A 23,488-nucleotide genomic window follows, 5' to 3' on the forward strand; every position below is an offset into this window, starting at 1 on the left:
CAATGCTTCGCTGCTATACAGCTCCTCCCGCTTTTCTCTGAAAGTAGAAGTCCACATCTGCTAAATGACAAAGTCAGCTTCTACTCTTTCTCCAACTGTTTGGCATGTTTTGAATTTTTGAGGATTAATTTCTTTAACAGTCAGTGCTGATTGACTGCTGGCCATCCAAAATACTTTGGCCAATGAACACAAGTCTGTTTGCAATTTTGAAGGTAATATTTAAAAGATTAGTCAGTTCAGTTTAAAAGGAAACCTGAAAGCAATATGCCACCTTTTTTCTTGGTCTAGGACCTTTTGCTCATGACTGCAATGCATATATTATGAGTATCTAAATAGTAAGTCTTGAATTCAACCAGCTGTGTCTGACTGCTTGGCTACAATCTTGGATGGGTTGTACGCTTCTGAATCTAAGAGCTAGTAGCGAAAGATGTGTGTGGTATTTTCCTTTCACCCACCCGTGCTGAAGCACACACACTCTGTACCTGCCACCTGACAGCTCCCATCACGAGAAGTCCAGTCTGTCCTAGCAATGTAATCTGCACAACGAAGTGAGTCGTATCAGCTCTCTCTGGATCCGTAAGAGATTCTTTCCTTTAGTTACCTACACGATGAAGGATCATTCAGTAACCAAAGCCTTTTACCCTCCCCTTCAATGAGGAGGCAGTGTTTTCTCTTCCTCAAACTGATCATCATGGAAATCAAAGCATTTTTTTTTTCCCTGAAGCAGCTCTTCCCTGAAATCTTAGAAAATGTGTGCCCACTGACTAACACAGCAAATGTTTGCAACCATAAGTCACTCCACACCAGTCCACATTTCATGACTTCTCTAAGCTGACTTGCAGGCTTAAGCTCTCCTCCCCTTCTTTCCCTGTGCTGGTACAAGCAGTTGTAGTCACAGATCTGGGAAATGATTGGGCCAAAGACAGGGTTTTTTTGTGAGAGGGGACAGGAGGTAGTTGTCAGATCGGTGCTCCAATCCACCTCACCAAGCACACACTATGGTCAGCCAAAGCACTTGGAAAAAAACTTCACAAACCTTAAACACTTACTGCAGGATGAAGCTGGCGTTGCCTATAGGCTGCCCACCAATGACTTTGTTGCTCAATTCTAGATGAGTCTGCCATGGATCACCTTTATGGATCTATACACTGAGGGGTTTATAAATCAACCATGCTGCTCCAGGAAGGAGGATGAAGCCTTCTGCTTGATGGAGGGACGGCTGCCACCCCCTGCCCCAGGGCTCACCTCATCCCCCTGACCCAAGATGGCGGGCTCCCTCCAAAATGGCGGCCTCCCGCCAAGATGGTGGGCTGCAGGGTGAGGGCTATGTGGCCGCCGCCTGCCACTTGGTTTTCCAGAAAGTCTTTTTTTTGTATGTAGCAAAGGGTCTGTGCCGGTTTCTGTCAGTGAATGTTTTACGTCTTTTGCCACAGTCTGGCAAAGAAGGAAGATCTATTCCTTATAATGCAAACACATAATCCCAGAGAATCTGGTTTAAAACAAACAAACAAATAAATAAAGCCAATTCACCAGAATTAGCTTGAGGACGCCGAGTCTTAGTCACTTCACTTCACAGACAAATCCAGAGGCCAAACCAGAAGCTTCCAGCCAAGTTAAGCAATGGGTGAAGAGGAAAAATGGAGGTGATGGCCAACCTGAAGCCTCCATGCCCTCCCTGAAGACACAGCAAGGAGCTGCCTTCCTCAGCTCACCCGCTCCCTACTTTTTCTGGGATTTTTCCCATTTTCGCTAGGATGCTACACGGAGGTGCAGCCCACGGGTTATCTACCTGGGTTGCCCCCGGGCTCCGCAGCCGCGGCCCGGCCAGCTGCGGGCTGAGGCGAGGCTGGAGCCCGCCGGGCCGCCGCGGGGAGGAGACGCCGGAGGCCGGCGCCTGCTTCCTCCACGTCATTTCGAGGAAGAGGAGCGGCGTCGCCCGCGGGGACCCGGGCCCGAGCTCCCCGCCGCCGGCCCGTAAGTGTGACAGGGCCGGGGGTGGGGTGGGGTGTGTCTGGGGGGAGCTGTGGGGGGGCCCCGCCGGCCCCTCTTCCGCCAGCGGGAAAGCGAAAGCGAAAGCGGGCGGCCGCGGTGGCGGCGGGGGGTGTCTCGGCAGGGACCGGAGTTGAGGGAGCCCGGCTGCGAGCTGAGGGGCTGCGGCGCAGGAGCTGCCGCCTCCGCGGGGACCCGCGGCTGCTGTGAGTTGTGTCAGCCCGGGTTTGCGTCCCCGCCCCGGGAAGCCGCCTGTGTCCCCAGCCCGCTGGCCGCCGGTGCTCGCCCTCGCCGGGCAGCGAGCCTCGGGCTCTTTGCGGAGCGCCCGGGCTGGTGCGGCCTCCCCCGCGGCCCCGGGGGGGGAGCGGGGTCCCCGCACAGGAGGGGGTGGCTGGGACGCGCTCTCCGCCGGGGGGGCGAGGGGCTGGCGCCCGCCGTTGGGCAGCTGGAGCTTCGGGCCCGGCCCTGAGCCGGGATTTGGGTCCCGCAGGCCACGTGAGGAGGCATGGCGGCCCAGGCCTGCGCCTCTGCATAGCTGCGGCTGGGCTGTCCCGTGCCGAAGCGAAGTGAGGATGTTTTCCAATTACACTACTTTCACTTTCCTCAATCAGGAATCCGTACATAAGTCAGTAAATTTTGGTTACTTGACGCAAACTGGAGAGGGCTTCCTGGATCACTAACCAAAGATGGCCTCGATGTCAAGCCTCGTTGTTGAATGCAACAGGTAATGGTGGTGTCGGGTAAAAACCAAGCTCGGAATTTCCGTGTGAGAGCGTCAGAAACGCCCGGCTGGGTCAGGGTGCTGGGCTGCCGGGTTTTGACAGTCGTTAGACAACGCTGCTTAAGAGAGCGCCTAACCCGTGGGGTGAAGCCCTTGTGCTAACCCACGGGATAGATTTGCTTGGGAACCCATGTGCCTTAGCATCTGCTTCTGCATCTGCAGGCTCTGAATTTGTCTAAATTCCTTTTTTTCTGCCTTCACAAAATGTTGTGGCAACAGATTCCAGATTTTACAGTATCTGCAGTGTGAAGGAAGTGTTTTTATTTGTGTTAAGCAGGTTTAAGGGTTATATATCTTAAGCAAAGAGCATGCAGGATGTTAGGTATGTGTACAACAGTACAGAAGTAGCATAAAGGTAAGTGCATTAAGTTTCAGTAGAGACAAATTTAAGTTGTGCGATGCAGAATTTCTCATGTCTCTGGTTTTTATGCTTAGTAAGAAAAGAGGCTTCAGATATCCAATATATATCACTATAACCTATAAAATCATACAGCATTTACGTTTAAAAATTCTTTTAGCTTAACACAGCTTCTGGTATTCCTTTCTGGTATTCTATTCTGCTGGGAAAAAAAAAAAAAAAAAGCCAATATACACAATGTTATTATTTTTTTCCCCCGTTTCCTCAGGTTTCAATGGATTTAACAAGTCCCCAGCCATCTTTAAAAGGTAATGATTTTGTAAGCATTTCCTAATGTGCTGTCTGGAAAGAGACATTCCAAAGTGGAATGGGATCATTACAGATTCTGTTAGAATTTTCCTGTTCTACCTCACCTGCTTATCTGGCTCTGTAGAGGTTTCTTAGGGGAATTTCCTTTTTCCTGGTGCCTCCCTTGATTCAGTTCTTGCAGTGTGTCAGGTGTCTTAGACCATTTTTCAGTAAAAAACAGACATCCTTTCTTATCAGCTTCCAGCTGTGGCACGTGCATCCTCCTACTTTTCTGCACTCAATCTCTGGAGCAAAGGATTTTTTTTTCTGGTTTTAAGTCATACGCAGATGGGGATTTCCCTGTTGCTTAATAGGCATTTGAAACTGGACAAAGTAGTGGAAAAATTTAGTTTATATTTTATTGTTTTTAGGAAATACCCAGCATTACCAAGAGAATTGACAAAATTATTTAATTTAGACCTTTTCCATGCCTAAATTTCATGGTTCACATTCAAGTTTTATGTAATCTTAAGTAAAAGGGAGGGATTGTTTCAACAGGTCTCTTTGGATTTTTTTTGTCTTTTCTGCAGAATATTGCAGCCATAGAAACAAAACAGAACAGAGAAGATTTTCTCTCTTCTTGGGCTTTATCCAGTCATAGTTTACCCATGATGGTGAATTTCTGTCCTGAAGTACTTTAATTCTGAAATGCTTCTTTTATCACCTTGCTCCTGCTTGATGTTACCTTTTATTGTCTAATCTCCCTGAGCTTGGAAGCATCGCGATTTGAAATTTTTTTTCTCATGAGATCTGTGTATTCTTTACACATTCTGTCAGAGGAACTGCTGAGAAAGCATATAGATAAACATTTGTGGGTCTGATGGGCTTAGTTCCCTGTGGAAGAACATAGAGACAACCTGCTTTTATTATTTATCAAAATACTAGCCTGTGAATATTTTCAGTTGGATAGCTAGCAAATAGTGATTACTGACCAGGACCTGTTTTCTTAGATTTTTGTCCTGTCCGGCCATTAAATAGTTCAATGATTTGGCCTAAGTGTCTGAATGCATTTTTTAAAAAATATGTGGCATATGCTGTCCTCTGGCATGCGGATTCTAGGAAGACTTAATTATGAAATATAATCAGTCTCTCAGAATGTTTGACTCACCTCATATCTTGCCTGAGTAATTGGAGGAAAACAGCAAATGGGCACACAGGGAAAATACAGTGAACTTTCATTAATGGACATACGTTGAAAACTACCATAGCAAAATGCTTCATCCAACTGCAGAGTGTTGTTTTTGGTTTTTTTTAGTTTGAAGATTCATTTGAATTGTTTGGTGGGTCTCAGTTATTGTCTAATGGAGGGGAAAACCTGTGTGTGCCCTCTTCTTTTCTCTCCAGATTATGATAACCCCTGACTCTTTTAACACATCAAAAGATGAGATGGAAAGACTTAAAGAAGAACTGAAGAAATGGCAGGTAAGTTCTATAAAGCACATAGAATAATGGAAATTAGCTGAAAGATATTTGGAAGACTGTTAGTCCATCCTTCTAAAACCAAATCAACTCTCCCCCAGTTGTAACATGTTTGCCTAACTTGTTCTCTATTCTTCAGTGCTACATGCTTGTGTTGATCTCAGTTGTAACTACACTTGTAAATCTAAGAAAAATATTTATCCAAAGTATTAAAAATAAACAAATATGAAGGGTTTACTTGAGGTTTTGTTTGTTCCTGTGGAAGAAAAAAAAAAATTTAAATCTTTTTACTATCCAGGAAAGAGTGGAAAAAGCTGAAGAAACAAAAGCTAACCTTCTTCTCTCTAAATCAAATGCTGATGAAGAGTATGTTAAAGCAGGGGAGGAGCTGATGAAGCTAAAGAAATTTCAAGAGAAACAGCATAAGGACATTATTATGTCTAGGGACACCCGTGAGGTATGGAGTAAGCTTACTTACAGTTTTTAGAATTTGGGGAGAGTTGTGAAGACGGTCTTGATTACAGAAAATAAGAGTAGTATTTCTTTTCAGGAAACCATCTTTACTGATTTGCAAACTGTATGACTGGAATGTTTTACACAGTTTTTCAGTGGCAGATTAAGAACCGGTGCAATAAAAAAAAGTTGGAAGGGTGAAGGCAAAACTGAAACCTTTTGTATAGAAGATAGACTGAACAAAACCAGCCTTCCTCTTCCAAGATTCCCCACTAATGGATGAGTTTCAGTTTTGTGTGATGCAGACAAAATTGAAAGGGTTGATTCCACTGCTTTGTCAACTCCCAGCCCATCTTGTAAGACATTACAACGCCCAAGGGATTAGCATTTAAGTGATAGTGAGCTGGACAACAGCCAGAGCCTATTTGAAGAGGGCTTTTCTTTCTTGAACTAATTGGTTCTAGACCTAATTTGTTCATTGCCTCAATGTGCCATGTGCAGTCGTTGGTACAGTAATAGGGTAAGTTTCTATAGGCTGTCAGTGAGGTGGTTTCAGTGAAGTTTGGTTTGGCCTGTAAATCACTGCTGAGAAATTATGGCTTCAATATTATAAACTATTAAAATATAATGAATAGGTTAAGTATATGCAGGTTGGCGTGTTTCTCCAGTAATGTTTAGATTTAATACCTAGAAGAGGTCATTATTATCATCTGGCTTTTTGTTTTCCATTATCTTCAGCTGATGTAAACTGGTGTAGGTGTCTCGAGTGGTTAATGACTTTAAAGGAGCCATCTTCTAATTGTGGATGACTGGAGCTGACTACATCTGCTGTGTTTCCTTCTCATTCTGTTGTGTTCCCTGTCCAGGAAATACTGGATTTAGTTTCCTGGGCTTTTGCCCATTTAGGATTTATTGATGTGAAGGAAGTATGTAGCAGATAGGAGGTAGAAGAGGTGTTTCTCTTCCTTGCTGAAGAAGTATAAAGAAGGAAGAGTAGCAGTGTGTCAGAAACTCTCGTCACCTGGTAAACTTTGCAGAAAAGACAGTAACAGTTACTAAGGTCACATGTGGTACAAAAAGGAAAATGTTTGTCTGTTGAGATAGGCATGTGTAAGGAACTGACATAACTGTGGGAAGTGCTATGCAATTTATGGTGCACGGTATGTGCTTGGAAACACTAATGCCTCTTGTCAAAACCTTCTTGCTGTAATTTACTTTGGCTGAAACCGCTCCTCAGTGAGTGAATTTATCTTTGAGATAGTTGAAGCCATGCAAAAAATGTATCATGCGTGGCTGTCACATAGAATAATTAGAAGTTGAAACAGTTTCTAATGTCTACAGATTTTGCTGAAATATATTTTTGTCTCCTGTGCATTTAATTTTGCATTTAATACTTTTTGGGCTGTAGAGAGAACTCTGTGCACTACACGAAGAAAACGCTGAGCTGAAGAAAGAAATTGAAAAGCTCAAAGAAGAACTTGCAGAATGTCGTTCAGTGCTTTCACAGGATGGTCACGTAAAGTTTGAAATATTTTTCAGTTTGTCTTTCGGAAGGGCACATTTTTATGTTGTCGGTTCTAGACCGCTGGGGACAGTTGTTCAGCACTTGAACCTCTACTGATTTAAATATAAAATATAGCTTGAAGTTTTATTTTCTTATTTTATCTGGAATATAATGGGAAGCAAGCTAAGGATATGGAAATAAATACAAGTATGTGAGATATTGAAAACATGAGGGATGAAGACAAGCAGAAAATTATTAGGTGGATGACACCGGCATAAAAAATACACATAGCATTAGTAATTTTCAAGTGCTCTCATTTTATATTTCTTGGGCAAAAGGGTGGAAGAAAGGGAATAAATCCATTATATGGCAAATGTAGCATTTGTTTTAACCTGTATTGAGCTTTACTTGATTGTAGCCTCTCTCATGTTACTCCAAATCAGAAATAATTCAATTTAAAGCCAGGTAAATATTAGTGATACTAAATAGATTTAAACTCAGGTTCCAAAGTGCCTTTTGGTGAAACTGCTGCAGATTCTGAGGTGTTCAGAAATCGGAACTTCTCCGACTGAAATTTCAGCTTTTAAAAACCCATTTTCATTCCAAATTGGAACAAACCCAAGTATTTTGGGGAATTTACAGTAAAATGAAAACTGTGATCATTTCTTTATACAGAGATTGAAACTCTACCCAAGTGTTACTTGTTCACAATATTATGATATTAGCTTTAGCTTTCTAAATTACATTTCTAAGCTTAGGAGATGTCAGTTAAGTCCAGCCTCCTAAATTTCCTATGCAGTCGTTGGACAGGGCAAGGCTCCTCTAGAAGGAGATTCTGTGTGAACAGGGGCCTCCACCCAGTGTCTGAATTCTCTTTAGGAAGAGTGACTCTCCTTCTGTTGGCAGTAGAGGGAATGGAAGGAAAGTGGGCTCACAGATAAGATGCTAGTTTTGAAGATAGGTGGCAAGAATGCTTTAATTATTCTGGTTATTTTATCTTGAAATAAACAGGATTTTTCTTCCACACAGGGTTTTATTGTGAAATAGTTATATAAAGGGGAAAAAAAACCCCTAAGTATATCAGAGCAGCCTTTCCAAATCAATGTTTTCATGAACAGTTTTAATCTACCCTAGATATAAAATACTAGGATATTTTTACCTGTTTTACTAAGATGGCTGTTTAATTTACTAAGATACAAGGCTGTTTATTCATAGACTTCCCATTTCTGTAGAGCAGTGATGCAATTAAGCAAAAATAAATGGTAACACAAGTGACTCTGATACTTGCATTTTGCAAATTTTAGATACCAGAAATGTTCTGCTTCTGCAGGTGGAAATCCCTGTGGACTTCAATTGAATTTTTACTGTGTATCATCAAGTTAATCAAAGGGGAAAAAGAAACCAAGTATCTCATTGACAAAAATTCCAGGAATAGACAAGTACAACTAGTCAGTTTAGTTAAGAGTTACACCTGTTTTATCAGCCATGACGTCAATCTGCCTGACTGTTAGACGTTAAAAAACCCCCAAACAAATATATGTAGCACTTCAAGGAAAGACTACCATTCATTTTTGTGTTCTGCAGTAAATTACAGAAATTACTTTTTTTTTTTTTTTCCCTATCTTGATTCTAAAATATTAGATTAAAAAAAAGGTAGCAGAAATGAAAGTGAAGTTCACTCACATGGAAGACATGACGGATGATAATCCAGATATGAATACTCAGTGTGTTTTTGGTGTAACTACAAAAATCCCATTCAGACTGAATCAAAACCAGGCTCTGATTACTTTTGAAGATGAAGAAGGTATGTTGCATATTTTAAGTATAAAATTAATGTCTCCGATGTATTTTATTGCCAAAGGGAAAAGATTTACACAGACATATTGGGAAAAAAAAAATCGACAACAGCCAAAGAATGAATACTTAGAGAACCTTTCACTATTATGATACCAATCAGTAGAAGAAAATTCTTGTGAGTGCTCTGCATGTTTTTGTTGGATTACCAGATCTCTGCTCTTGGCTAATACAAACAATACTTTGTGTTTGAAATTGGGAATATGTTTCTACCTCACAGAGTATTGTCAAGAATGATTCAGAATGTTTTGACAGCAGAATTTGATTATTTTCCTTACTCTGGGCAGTACCTTATGCTGACAGCAGTTAGATGGTTAAGGGTACACATCAGATGATGGGTAGATCTGAGAGGACAGAGGGATGGTGCAGTCTGGAACTTGCCTGCTTCCTGCTGAGATGCTTGCCGCTCCGACAGCCTGGTGCCTGCCTGCAAGGAGCCTGCAGGCAGTCTGGCTGGGCCTGTTTGGTGGGTGACTCAGTTACACAAGGATATTCCAGATAGAAAGCTGGTGTCCAATTCATTTCTTTCAGCTGAAATCTAACCACTCAGAGGCATTCTCTGCACCTGGTAGTCATGTGGTTTTCATCTAAGGATATTTTAAATGAAATACGAGAAGTCTGGTATTAATATGTGATACAGTGAGAGCATCGTTTGACAGCATAAGGATTCTGCTATTCTATCCTACTCTAAAGATCGTATAATATTTTACCTGTTGCCTATAACCAGTGAGATTTTATGCTTGAAGACATGGATAGTGGGATCTGGTTGCCTAACTGTTATTTATTTCTCCTTTATTGATGCAAAGGGAGATTTTGCTTAAGAGTCTGGGGAATAATTTTGGTTTTATAATGATTAAACAAGGCTTTTAATTCTCAAAAACTTGTGATTTTCCTTAGTTGCCCAGAGACTGATAAAAATGGGTAAGCATACTGTGAACCTGGACAACAAAATAGCAGATGTGAGAGTGAAGCCTTTTACACTTGAAATGGGAATCAAATTTGAGGTAATCAACTGAAATATGAAACTATAAAGATATGAGCTTGCACTACTTTAAAAGCTTTAAGTTCAGGTTTCTTGGGTGTTTTCAGTCACAAAGTGCACAAAAAAATTATTTTTTAGCTCCATGTCACTATTTCTGGAAAGAAGATCAACGTTTCAGAAATACCTGAGCTATCCATTCCTGAAGACTGGATGAGAGACAAATTAGAGCTGAATTTCTACAAATCTGAACTGGGAGGAGGAGGAGAAGTAGCAAATGTGAGCTATGACAAGCCATCTGGAACAGCTGTTATTACATTCCTCACACCTGGAGGTACAGTATGTAATATTTTGTTAGCTAGATGTACAGGCTGTATTGTCCATTCTGTGTTACATTCCATTCCATATTACATTCTCTGTTAACCACTGAATGTAGCAAATGCTTCCCACGGAGAGTTAAGTAGATCAGGAAAAGATGTGGGTTCACCCACACATCTGTAAATAAAGCAGTATTTCATCATATTCCTTTTTGATCAAACATGACCTGTTATGCAGTTTGTGAGCTTGCTTTCTTTCTTAACTTTGTCGAAAACCTATTTTTTCTTTGCATTGATAGACACTTATACTGCAGAAAGAAAATTAGGAAAATGTGTTTGATTTTAGCTCTTGTTTCATGACAATGAAGTTGGACAGGCATTCAGATTGCCCAACTGGATGAAATTCTGTGAAGATCAGTGGAGCCACATCCATTTAGAACAGCTGCTTTAGATTTATTTCAGAAGCTTTTGTGGGTATTTAATGATTTTGCTTTTTTGGAAATGACAAACTTCTTTCAAAATGCATATGAAGAATCTACAAGTGTGCTATCATATATTACTTTCTAAATCCATATAGGTCTTTTCTTCGGTATGCTTACAAAGTGCATTTTAGATTATATTACTCTTACTCCTCTTTTTCTCATTCTCCATTACAGCAGCTAACAGCTTTGTGGGATGTACTAAATATCCTTTCTTTGTAAATGGAAGGTGCTGTAAGCTTTCTGTGTCCCCAAACACCAATGAACACTTGGAAAAGTTTCAGGTAAGAGAGTCTAGTCCAGGCAAAACCCTAAATACGAGGTACAGGCAGAATTTTAAGCGCTGAGGACTGCAGAAACTTTTGTGTCATGCACTTTATGAAACTTAATAGCAAGTGTGAGTCTGCCATAGGCTGCTCCGCTGACAATCTTAGGTTCTGCAGTGTGAAAGCTATAATTTATTTTAAAAGGGTGAGCATGTCTTTCCTTGATCAAATTATATCATTACTTACCATAATGTCTGTGCTAGACAGGAGGCAGATAGATACCGAATTGTTTGTGAAGTAGATTAATAGTAGACACAACAACGTTTTTCGCAGTCACAAAGCACTGTCATACTCATCCCTAATGAGAGGCCTTGTTGATAGTCTCGGCAGAGACCCTTGTTGTTCCATGAAACATATGCTCATTCATTTTTTTTCATTCATTCAAGCCAAATAATGACTTCTTTTCCTGAAACAGCAGTCTGCTTGCTCATCATATTCTCACTGAAATTGCCTTCTACTTTGTATGAATAGATTGTAATCAAGTCAGTATTGTGTATATAATCAGGCCTTTATAATTAAAGCATTGGCTAGAGCGCGTGTGTTTATGCGATACAACAGCATTCCTTGCAGGTGTGTATCATGCATTGGCATGGATTTTTATGGAGTGATGCTGCCTGGAGTCCTCAGAGATCCCCAAATCCAGTGTGTGTGTGCGTTAAGGAGTGTAGGACACGGGTTAAGGAGGCTGGGTGCGTTGCCTGTTGAACTCGGTAGCATCTGATGGAGTTCAGAACTCCTGCTATTTTCAGTGATAGAAATACACCACACTGTCCAAAGTCTTAAAATGTAATCAAAGATCCTAGCCACATCTGATCAAGAAAATGTTTATTTCCAGTATTTGTCAGTTCCTTTAGTTGTACATGCAACAGCTGATGTGTAATCCAAGTTCGTTTTTCTTTCCTCAATAGCTCTATTGTGGGATTTCTAAGAAGACCATTCTGTTGAAGGGAATTCAAGAGATGGAAGATGATGAAGAAAGTATACAGGACATGATCGAAATTCATTTTCAAAAGCCCAGTAATAGTGGTGGGGAAATAGAGAAAATCAAATATGTATCAAAAGGAGTAGCATGTGTTTGTTTTGAGGAGGATACTTAGAATGCCGTATAGGAAATTGCAGTCTGAACTCCTGAAGTTCTCCATTTTTGCTTCATCAGAGGCAAAGGAAGTTATCTGGACATTGTCCATTTAGTATTCTGAAATTTATACTTGAAAAAGAAGAACTACCTGTCTTTCTGATTTGTGTAACGGCACAGACTTTGCACAGAAATTCAGTAAAACTCACTGCTTTGTGTTCTAAAGGTTCCTGATTAGTCATAGGAGAGGCCTTTACCACCACTTGAAACTTAATCAGAGATTACTTTTTGAAAATTTCTATCTTGCAAATTTTTAGGTCGGTCACAGATACTGCAGCGTGGGATAAATCTACTCCTTCTCACATTCTGTTTACAAAAGCCACATGTAATCCCAATCAAAAGCATCTTCACAGACCTCCTTCTTGAGTAGCTCTGGCAAACTCCAGTCCTGCTAAGCTTGCTGTGTGCTGCTGTAACTCACATACCTGAAAGCAGTTATCCTATCATTTCATAAAATCCACGTTATTGAATTAGTGATAAAACAGAAAACAGGAGAGTGTGAAAACACCACAGATTTACTCAAGGAAGTGCACCTTGTAAGAAGTGCCACAGGAGTAATGCTGCTTTTAGCTGTTGAAATGCTGTTACTTCTAGCACCTGAAATCCTGCTTGAGCTTCTGATGAGTTAATAACCTGGTTTATTGTTTGGTTTTAAGATTTGCTTTTACAATTGCTTTTTTCCTCATTTTTGTTCATGATTTTGCTTACTTTAAAGTACTACCATTAAGAATTGAGATGATTCTTTGCCTGAAACAAGATTGCTTTGTAACAATGCTGGGGAAAGAGTCTGATGGTGAACGCTGTGTCTGTTTTGGTCCATGTGACTGGCCAGGCTGCTGGCTCTGGGAAGGTATGTGGAGAGCAGTCAGTTGGAAAAGGCATAAAGTTTAGGGAAAATTAATTTTTCAGTGTGTAAAGTCCCCCTGTTGTATCCAAGTTCATCCTTCCATTTCTCAATGTAAAAAGATCTTTGAATAAAATAGAAGTGCAAAGTCAGAGAAGGATTTATTTTCCAAGGAGGAATGTTTTTCCTTTTCTGCTGTCATCCTTTTTATTTGCTACACTTGCGGGCTGGAAGGGTTTGGCAACAGTAATCGTAACTTCAAAGTAGCATGGGTCTTACAGTCCTGTCAGCTTGACTTCGGTGCCCAGGAAGCTGATGGAGCAGCTCATCCTAAACACCATCATGCAACACATGAGGGACAACCGGATGCTCAGGCCCAGTCAGCATGGGTTTATGAAAGGCAGGGCCTGCTTGACAACCTGATCTCCTTCTACGACAGGGCAACCTGCCTATTGGATGAGGGAAAGGCTGTGGATGTAATTTACCTTGACTTTAGCCAGGCTTTTGACACCGTTTCCCACAGCATTCTCCTGGCAAAAATGGCTGCTTGAGGTTTGGACAATTGCACACTTCACTGGGTAAAAAACTGGCTGGATGACCGGGCCCAGAGAGTTGTGGTGAACAGAGTTGTGGTGTCCCCCAGGGCTCGGTTTTGGGGCCACTCCTGTTTAACATCTTTATATGATCTGGACGGGATCGAGTGCACCCTCAGTCAGTTTGCAGATGACACCCAGTTGGGTGGGAGTGTTGATCTGCTCGAGGGTAGGGAGGCTCTGCAGAGAGACCTGGACAGGCTGGAGCCATGGGCTGAGCCCAACTGGGGGAGTTTCACTGAGGGCAAATGCCGGGGGCTGCCCTTGGGCCACAACAACCCCCAGCAGGGCTACAGGCCTGGGGAGGAGTGGCTGGAGAGCTGCCGGTCAGAGAGGGACTGGGGGGGGTGAGAATGAGCCAGAGTGTGCCCAGGGGGCCAAGGAGGGCAACGGCATCCTGGCTTGTGTCAGCACTGGCGTGGCCAGCAGGGACAGGGAAGGGATCTTGCCCCTGTACTTGGCACTGGTGAAGCCGCACCTTGAGTCCTATGTTCAGTTTTGGGCCCCTCACAACAAAAAGGACATAGAGTTACTTGAGCGTGTCCAGAGAAGGGCTACAAAGCTGGTGCAGGGTCTGGAACACATGTCCTGTGAAGAGCGGCTGAGGGAACTGGGGGGGTTTAGTCTGGAGCAGAGGAGGCTGAGGGGAGACCTCATCACCCTCTACAACTCCCTGAAAGGAAGCTGCAGAGAGCTGGGGATGAGCCTCTTTAGCCTAGTAGAAAGTGACAGGACAAGAGGGAATGGCCTCAAGTTGCACCAGGGAAAGTTCAGACTAGATATTAGGAAGCATTTCTTTACAGAAGGGGTTGTTGGGCGTTGGAATGGGCTGCCCAGGGAGGTGGTGGAGTCCCCATCCCTGGAGGTGTTTAAGAGTCAGGTCGATTTGGAGCTTAAGGATATGCTGTAGGTGGGACTGTGCTAGGAGAACGGTTGGACTAAATGATCTCCAGGGTCCTTTCCAACCTAGATGATTCTGTGATTCTGTGAACATTGAAAATAACTTTTTTGCATAGTATTTGACATGTTAGTATGCAGGAAAAGGACAATGCACCAAACTAGTGCAAGAAGAACCCTACAGATATATCTCAGGTGTTATTTTTCTAAAGAAACTGCTAGTAGGCAATAGTTGTAGTTGAATATGGGGAACTAAAAGGCTGCCAGCACCACAGTTGATTTTTAATTTACTGTTGGGTGAGATACGTGTGACTGTAGCACCTCTTACTGTTTAGTGCATGCACCGGCATAGATTGATTACATGACAATTATGAAATAATAATGAAAAGAAAGTAGTAGTACTGGAGTATTTATGGAGAATGCATACTTTTGCATGTAAGAGCCTTAAAATGTTGATAAGATCAGATGCCTTGAAAAGAAGGTGGGGAAAAGCCTGATGAAGGTTAAAAAACGTCCTGAGTTTGAACCGCACCTCGCTGATAATTGTTGAGATGTAAATCCTTAAAAACGGGAAGTTTTAAAATTCTCATAAGGCATCACAGTGTGTGGGAGCGGTGAGAAACTACAGGTTTTAAGTACATAAAATGAGATTTTAAGTAACGTTTTAAGACGATCAGTATTTATAATAAACGCCTCGGTTTTCTCTCGATTATACTGTTTAAATTTTAAAGCAGTAGTGGTGCCACATAAAGGCTGGAAAACTTTTAATAATGAAAAGCAATATAGAATTGAGGTGACGTTTCTATAAATGGCAATATCCTTTTTTCTACCTACTGGAGTGAAGTTATCTTTGGAAGTTTGAAGGAGAGCTGTGACTTTTTCATACCTGTGCTACGTGCAGGTCCTGGCGGGGAGCCGGCCGGTACTGCCCCCGCTGAGGGCACACGGTGAAGGGGGCTTCGGGTGGTGGGGGAACGACCAGCGAGCCCAGACACCGGCCGATTTTTGTGAAAATCGAGGTATTACTTCCCGAGCTGCCGGGTGGGGGCTGAGGCCCGCCCGCCGCAGGGCCCGCCGTTCCGCTTTCCGTTTCGCCGCCAGGCCGGGGCGGGCCCAGCCCCCCCCGCCCCTCAGTGCCCCCGCGGCGGGCCGGGCCGCGCCGGGCTGGCGGTCGGGAGGCAGCCGCCGCCCTGCACAGCCCCGGCCGCCGGCGGGAGCCCCACCTCGGCGGAGCCACGGCCATGGCAAGTCCCTGCGGAGGGCGGCGGGAAGGGCCGTGAGGGGGGAGCGCTGCCGTCCCGTGTGGGAGCAGCGCGGCGGGAGGGCCGCGGCCCTCCCAGGGGAAGGGCCGGGAGGTTTCAGGGAAAGGGCGGGGGACGCTGCCGTGAGGCCGGGGGCGAGCCCGGGGCCTTCCCGCCTCCGGAGCCCTGACAGCGGCGCTCCCGGGGCCTTCCCGCCTCCGGAGCCCCCTGACAGCGGCGCTCCCGGGGCCTGCGGGCTGGTCCCGCCAGGCGGGGTGGAAAGAGCGGCCTGTTCCTGCACCGCTTGTTAAAAGCCTCAGGGGCTTGAAAATAACGGCGGCATGAAGGGAAGGGGTGAATCGTGGCGGGCCCACGCTTGGCTCCCGCACGGAAGAAATACTCGGTGCTCGCACACCACCGTCCGCCACGGCCTGCTGTCCCGGCCCTCCCGTTTGTGGTAGCTACAGGTCTGATTTCCCTCTCACTAGTATTAATATTTCCATTTATTTAATAACCGAGAACCGATGATTAATGGTTGGACAAGATCTTCAAGGTCTTTTCCAACCCAGATGACTCTGTGATGAGGTCTGTGGGTACGTCTTCATGCCCGTTCTCTTGCCAGCATTGATCCATGTAGCAGATTTGCCAAGAAACGTGAAAATGCTCAGGAGGATGCTGCGGTCCACAGCGACCAGTGTTGCTGTGCTCCTCTCCCCGACCCGCCTGCACCTTCCGCAGCCCCATATTTCTCTCTGGCAGCAGCCACTGAACGCAGACGCGCCTGAGAAGTGATTCAGCGCAAACAAAGTGTATGTTCACGGGGGTTTTTTTCCTAACCCCAATAGTAGGCACGAGCGTTGCTCCAAAATACCAGCTGGCAAGGTGCGAGATGCCGTCTGGCAGCTGAGCGCTCCCGCTCGTGCAGGGGCTGCATCGATGAGTGAAGCGTGAGAAAATCCTGCGTAAAGCGCTGTCAATCTTGGAAGCACCCTGTTTATATTCTCTTCATGTTGTCTCATTAGTGCAGAAACTTGCTTTCACACGAACATTTACCGCCAAAATAATTGCCTAATATAATTAAAGCTCTTGGCTCTTTAAATTTGATGGGTGATAAAAGAAGGCCTCATGCCTTTATGAATTAAAAGCTTGCATGGCTGCACAGTCTCATTGAATCTGCCTCCTCGCTCCTTTCAGGAACGCCGCGGTGGTGGTCTGCAAGGCTTTCTGCAAGGCTTTCGAGGCATGTCAACGAGGCATTTGCCCCCCGGCAGCACATTCTGCAGGCTTTGTAACTGCTGTGCTGGCCCTAATGTTTTATGCAGGTCCAGAAGAAACTTTGTAAGAGAAGTCTAAAGAATTTAGATGGAGTGACTGACCTTGAGTACAGTCGCTCTGAAGTTATTGACAGGTCGTTCCCTTGAACGCTGCCATGCAAACATACTAAATTATTTTCTTTCTTCCAAAAAGTCAATGAACTGTTACAAAATTTACTCAGTGTTCCACCTTTTGCAGTAATTTTGCCGTGATATTCCCAGTGAAATATTACTGTTTATGTCTGTGCAATAAGAATGGAAAGAAAACATGCTTTTCTTAACAAGTCGTGGATGCAAATCCTATTTAGGATGGGTTTCGTGTTTGCAGCATTGGGAGGTTTGGCTTTGATGAAAATCACGTGTGTAGTTAGTTGTTTTATGCACTGCAAGTCTCAGATGACTGGGATTAAGTTCCAATTTAACAAGGTTATCCATTTAATAAGTGGAGAGAGATGAGTCAGGGTAGAACCCTAGATCCCAGCTCTCATGAATTTAACAAGTAAGGACAGTGTGAATCTGACCCCTCCGCTCTGAAAAGAATCCTTACTGAACGGTACATGCAATTAAAATTTTTCATTCTCTTCAAATTTTGAATGTTAGAATCGGAGGAAACAGCCTTATTGGTGTGACACTGGACCTTTCATGTGAGAAACTTAAATTTAGTTCTAATTTCCACTGTTCTGAGAAAAGAAGATACTGAGAGAGTGTGAATTACACTTGAGAGGCTGCTTTCTACTGCACAGTAATGTGAAGGTGCCTGAGGGGGTCTGGCGTTCACTGAAATCTGATTCAGCAATCTGCTTAATTACCTACTCGGTGCTTGTGTTGTCTGTGCAAAAGGAAGGAGGGTCACTGCAGTGCCGAGGGTGAATGTGGGTATAACCTGAGTAACCTCTCTGGGAGATCAGGTGCTCCGTGAGGTTACAGCGTGCTGTGTCTCTGTGTGCAGGCAACGGGACAGGCCGCTAAATGGGCAAGGACAGTCGTCATTGCTGGTGTTCCAGATGGCCTTCTGCACAACGACGTCATGGCCGACATCCTGACGATTCATTTCCAAATGTCGAAGAATAACGGTGGAGACGTGGAAGAAGTGATGTATCCAACAAGGAAAAAAGGAGTTGCATTTGTAACTTTTGAAGATCGAGAAGGTATTTAGCTTACTGTACTATAGTAAATACAGCTGTCTCCTAAAGAACTAGCCCTAGAATGTTAACCCTAAAACTAATAGTTTTAAATTGTTTACTGATACTAGGATTTCATAGAACTGGGAGAGTAACACCTCTCCTTTAGTCAGTCAAATTTTTGGGATTTTACTTCTTTTCAATTGTTTACTGATACTGGGATTTCATAGAACTGGGAGAGTAACACCTCTCCTTTAGTCAAAATTTTGGGATTTTACTTCTTTTCAATTGTTTACTGATACTGGGATTTCATAGAACTGGGAGAGTAACACATCTCCTTTATTCAGTCAAAATTTTAGGATTTTATTTCTATTGATTGACGTCATGACTGAACAGGCTTTAGGCAAAGCATGTTATGTTTGTTTTTAGGAATAAATTTATACCATGCATAACAGATACAGTTTTTGTAGTCAGGCTTTTGAGCATAAATCTCTGCCAGTTAATGTTCTAAGAAGACGGGCTTCTGTCCCTCTCTGCACAATCTGAGTAATACATAAAATATTAGGCCAGAGTATTGGATTGCCTGTGCATATGTATGGGAAATTGTTAGGGAAAGCATCAAGAGAAAAACATCTGTGAAGAGTTCTGCTATCAGACTGGCAAGGAGGCGTTATCTTACTGCTCAACAAGTGAGTGTGGCTTTCTCTTCAGTTGTGGAGAATGTGCTAAAGAAGGATGAACATCGGCTAGAAGACAAGAGGCTGTCCAGATACTACCCGCTGAAAGTAACCCGGTACTGTGAAAATGTAAGCTCATTCATAGATTATCTAGCTGTACTTCCATTGCTGTGTTAACCATTACTTAACTTCTCTAATTCAAAATTCTAGGTCTTCAGCTCTGTCACGTCTGTCCTCAATATGTCTGTTTTCAAAGATCAATTTGTTTTAGAAGATCTGATACAAGAACTTAAAAAGAAGAGCACAGCTTTGAGCTTTGGGCCTTTGCAATCTAATGGGCACATTTCTGTTCAAGGGTCATTTCCAGCAATCAAATTGCTGAGAGACTTTCTCTTACTGAAAGCAAAATCCCTTTCAGAGGAGGACAAAAAGGAAGAAAGTCAGTCCCATCAGAGACCACGGAGGAGGCTACAGCAACACAGACTTACCACAGAGACGAGTAATTCCGTTCATGAAGTGGATGGGGAAAAACAAGTGGTTGTTCTTGACACAGATACATATCACTACATGAAGTACTTTTTTCCCAGGATATTCGTAGTAAATGGTGATGTTGTAATTTCTGACATTGCTGACGGTGATATAACTACAGTGTATATTGAGAGTGCTGGAAGTAGGTCTGATGCTGGACAGGTATTAAGAGTCAAAAAGAAAATTGAAAATCAGTCTATAAAACTCCATAAAGTTTTACGTAAAGAAAAGATCTGCCTTGAGGATCACACCAGAGATGAAAGGCGGAGATATAAGTTGGCCTGTAAAAGTCTAAAGCCCCATTACCCTTCTGTTTTGATTATTCCTTATGATACTCACATTGACGTTATAGGAAATGCTCAGGAGATTTTTGATTTTACAAAGGACGTGAGCAGTAAGGTTCAGAGCCTGTTGCAACGCAGGTAGAAAGTTAGTGTTTGTGGTGTTTACACACTGTGCTTGACAGAGGGGGTGCGACCTGTGCACCGCTGGCTTACCACAGACCTGTCGCGGTTCTCCCACTGCAGGCTGGGCTGTCTGGACGCCAGGGTGAACAAGCCCATTCCCCCCGAATACCAAATTATGTTCAGAATAGAAAACAAATGATCTCTGTATCTCTCGTGAGCTTAGAGACTAAAGAAGTTAGGCCTCTGTCTAGGTACAGCCTCCTTTTTCCTTTTGTTAGCCACATTTCGGGCACATGCACGATCATCTTGCTGTCAGGGACTGTATGATGAGGACAGAGATTTTTTTAAAGAGTTCTCATTAGCACAAGAAGTCAGACTGACCAAGCTGGGCGAGCCAACCTGATAGGAAGTACTGCGTTGAAGCTGAGTTTTGTTTCTTTGTGCAAGGAGATGACCACTGAACAGGACTGGTGGCCTTTTTCTGTTGCCTGTATCTGCAGAAGGAAGTTCTTACGGAGGTGCATGAAGGAGACAGCTTTGACACTTGAGGGGATGTAATGTTTATTGAATTTCCAGGCTTGTCATGTCCTGAGAAAGATCTTAGAAGAGGGTATTGGAAGTTGTTGACAGTAGAAAATAAGTGAGTTTGTTTTCATAGGAGCAATAACAGGTTTTTTTCCAGCTGTAACGGCATCTGCAGCATCCCTTGTCAGCGTGTTATTTAGATGTGATAGTATACCCAAAGTTTTGATGTGAATATCTTGGAACATTTAGACTTTCGAATCAGATTCTGTTTATACAAATCTGTTTCTCTGTCCACTACAAGGATCCAAATGCCCATCCTAGTTTAGACTTTTTATAAAACCAATTTAGAAAATAACCTTTATTTTGTGATATCAGTGCATTCAGAATACTTTGTCAAAACATACAGAGCACCAGCTCATTTGCCTTACGTGCAGGAAAAGTTTAAAGGTTTTTTAATGCCATTAAAGAAATTAGTTATACAAAATAACGTGTCTGTGTTCTTTTAACCAACCCCCAGACTATTGGTTGGAAGCCCAAACCTAAAGCCTGAGAAATGCTTTAGGCATTTTCTTGTCATGACTGATTATCCCTTGCAATTATGCCAATGAAAGATAAAGTTGTTAAACTAGTGACAGTGCTGTGTGCTAAAATACACTGTCAGAGTGGGAAGATGATGAGCTTAAGTACTTTGCTGAATTGGAAGAGGGGAGTAGTAAGTATTTAAAGTATTAAGTCTTTAATCTCTTCCAAGTTCCCTTGTAGGTTCACCAAGGGGGCTGGAGAGGGGGGGCTGAAGACCAGCGCCCACAGTCAGGCCCTGGAAGAGCCCCTCTCTGCTGCCTGGGCTGTTCGGGTGCTCCCCGTAGGGCTTAAGCAACGATGGGAAGTTTTTCAACCTTGTAAGAGAGAAAATCCTCCATGAAGGATAATCCTTTAATGAAATTAGTGCTCTTTGCTAGTGTCCTGATTGGTCTTCCCTTCTCTTTTCTGAAGAGCCTCAATTTTTTCTGACTCCAGCATTAGTATTTCCTATTCACTTCAATAAATGTTAAGGGCTAGACTGCTAAACCAGTGGCACTGGTGTTAGTTTGAATCCTGACTGGTTACTACTGGCTGAGCATCGCTTTTTTGAGCCGAGTTTGACAACAGAACAATTTACAGCGCTGGTACAGGTGTCATTCAGGCCTGGCAAGCAAGTTGTTTTTCCTGAACGATTTTCAGTCAAAAACTTCACGATCTTGAAAGCACGTCAGTTGAATAAAATGTTATTGTTGAATCCTGGTTCAGCTGTAACAGCTCCTCTTCTGATTCGCTCACAGAACTCCCCTTTGCCACCACGTCCTTGGCAGTGCTTTTCTGCTGAGCGCTGGGGCCTTTCTCACCCACCAGCCCGCGTGGTCTCATTGTTTCCTGGTGCTCTCCCATCTGCTCTCTCTCGTCTCATACCGAGGATGTCATTTCTTTAGACAAAAAGAGCTTTGCGTTGGTTGGTTTGTGTTTATGGAGTGCCTAGTAACTAGGGACCTGGGTGGATTAGTAAATAGTAGCTATTGTTACGCTCCTGGATTTCCAAGGCTACTTTTTCTTGTTGGATTTGCAGCAGCATTGGCCAGAAACACACCACCTTTGTCACTTTTGATGCTTCCTTGTAGCAGTGCAAGGGCAGGGCAGCACAAAAGCTTTACTAGTGGTAGTAGAGAGGCTGTGGCACATATGGGCCTGTGACCGAGCTACCCTTAAGATTTAACCCCACAGAGGAACCTGATTTCTGTAGCAGAAAAAAAAGCTGTGATCCACCAGGATAGACTAGTGCTTGCTGTAAAATATAAACAGCATTTCAGCAGAATAACATCTGAAATTAAGCATGTATTTGTTCCTTTGAGATGCAGATACCATGGAAAACGAGGGATGCTTAACAAAAAAAGTCTGATTTTGTCATTGCCATGAATACTTAAATAAGCACAACAAAACAAATCAATATTAGGTCTGGTAAGAGACTTGCCAGCTCATTCTCACAGTTATTTTTATGGCAAGCAAAGCACTGCTGTATCTGTTAAACTCCACTTGACAAAGGCATTTAGTAGTTGTGTATATTGGAAAATATCTGGGAAACCAGATCAGATGTTATTCCTAGATCTAAACCATTGCTGCTGACTCAGGATTCTCAGCGTCAGGTTTGCGCTTTTAATTTGAATAGAGAATTTGCTCATGGGACCTCAACAAAATATTTATCCTTACTGCTGTGCCGACGCTTGCTGCCCTTCGCCAGAAGGGGATATGTAACAGTTCATGTTGTAAAAATACAAAGCCTAATTTTGACTTGAAGCATGACTCCTACTGCAAAGCCTAAAAAAATAATAAAAAAGGTCGCAAATAGAAGAATCTGAGCCCAGTTCCTGGCAGCCCCCCACTACAGTCAGGGGGGTAAGGACCATTTGCTGTCACCTGAAATCCCGAGGATTTGAGAGGCAATTCGATGACCCTTGGCAGGAGAATATTGTACAATTTGGAGGCAAAAGCAATCTCCTTGTTGACCAGAGGGGATGGGGGAGGTGGATGGAGGAGGAATGATTTACTGGAGTCCTTTGGCCATCACTGACACAAAGCGCTGCTCTGGTGCTGGGGAAAGGAGGACAAAGCCTCCCTCCCCATTGTACCTGCGCATCTAATTATGCAATGTAAAGAGATGGATTCCATTCCTGCAGGAAAGGGGGTTGTTCCGTGAGGGAAAAAGCCCTTCCTGCAGGTTTAATTGTTGTCAAAACTGCCTCTGCCACCTTTGAGTTGCATTGAAACTTTCTCAGTGCATTTGTTAAAAAAGCACATACTACAAAAGACCTGTCACTTCTCCTGAAGGATTGTGATGCCAGAGTGACATTTTCTTAAGGAAGAAGTACTTGCTACTTTTGGAAGCCATGTGTCTTACTTTAAGAATGAGTTATTTGCTAGTAACGCTATTTATTTTCCCTACACATTTAAAAAAAAAAATTTTTTTAAGACAACTTTTAGGCTTACGTCTTCATCCAGCCACACTGGAGATTCAGAATAATAAAACCCAGATGAAAACAGACAATAGTCACCAGCTGAGAGTGGTCGGTGAGTCAGTACCTGCAGCCCGCTGGGGTCGGATGGGGATGTACTCCCACTAGGAGAGAGGAGATGAATTTAGCATTTGGTGTATCCGTTGGAGCTGAGGCTCTCAGGAGGCTCCCAGAAACAAACACACATGTCCCTGTTTTCTTGCACATCTTGTGCGAAAGAAAAGCAGCTGTAGAGCCGGGCCAAGCTGACGCTGGGGAAATTCCTTCTCCGTTGCACAACATTTCTGTGGTGGCTTCTTCCCTCGCTTTTAGTGTGGCTGGTGGGTGTTTATGAGATACGTGGCTTCTATCCAATTTCA

The 23,488-nt window shown here is 43.3% G+C and overlaps 2 protein-coding genes across 2 annotated transcripts; both read left to right on the forward strand.

Annotated features, from left to right (window-relative positions):
* Positions 1–2,063: 2,063 nt before the first annotated feature.
* On the forward strand, positions 2,064–12,946 carry NMI (N-myc and STAT interactor). The gene is made up of 11 exons (XM_074911038.1): positions 2,064–2,195; positions 2,601–2,713; positions 3,397–3,447; positions 4,821–4,898; positions 5,194–5,347; positions 6,761–6,864; positions 8,494–8,656; positions 9,604–9,710; positions 9,827–10,019; positions 10,659–10,765; positions 11,716–12,946. The coding sequence occupies exons 2-11, from the start codon at positions 2,705–2,707 to the stop codon at positions 11,902–11,904; spliced, it is 1,155 nt and encodes a 384-aa protein (XP_074767139.1). The 5' UTR covers positions 2,064–2,195; positions 2,601–2,704; the 3' UTR covers positions 11,905–12,946.
* Positions 12,947–15,398: 2,452 nt separating this feature from the next.
* Positions 15,399–20,575, forward strand: RBM43 (RNA binding motif protein 43). The gene is made up of 4 exons (XM_074910552.1): positions 15,399–15,520; positions 17,780–17,978; positions 18,663–18,757; positions 18,839–20,575. The coding sequence occupies exons 1-4, from the start codon at positions 15,518–15,520 to the stop codon at positions 19,580–19,582; spliced, it is 1,041 nt and encodes a 346-aa protein (XP_074766653.1). The 5' UTR covers positions 15,399–15,517; the 3' UTR covers positions 19,583–20,575.
* The last annotated feature ends 2,913 nt before the right edge of the window (positions 20,576–23,488 follow it).

The sequence above is a fragment of the Athene noctua genome, chromosome 7 (genome assembly GCF_965140245.1).
Source record: "Athene noctua chromosome 7, bAthNoc1.hap1.1, whole genome shotgun sequence".
In the NCBI taxonomy this organism is placed as follows: Eukaryota; Metazoa; Chordata; class Aves; order Strigiformes; family Strigidae; genus Athene; species Athene noctua.

What these genes read in the sequence shown, in the direction of transcription:
- NMI (XM_074911038.1), top strand. An exon ending in CTTTAAAAGGTAATGATTTT is followed by an intron (nt 3,448 to 4,820) that starts GTAAGCATTTCC and finishes TTTTCTCTCCAG; the next exon opens with ATTATGATAACCCCTGACTC. An exon ending in TGCTTTCACAGGATGGTCAC is followed by an intron (nt 6,865 to 8,493) that starts GTAAAGTTTGAA and finishes CTAAAATATTAG; the next exon opens with ATTAAAAAAAAGGTAGCAGA.
- RBM43 (XM_074910552.1), top strand. An exon ending in AACTTTTGAAGATCGAGAAG is followed by an intron (nt 17,979 to 18,662) that starts GTATTTAGCTTA and finishes CTTTCTCTTCAG; the next exon opens with TTGTGGAGAATGTGCTAAAG. An exon ending in TAACCCGGTACTGTGAAAAT is followed by an intron (nt 18,758 to 18,838) that starts GTAAGCTCATTC and finishes TCAAAATTCTAG; the next exon opens with GTCTTCAGCTCTGTCACGTC.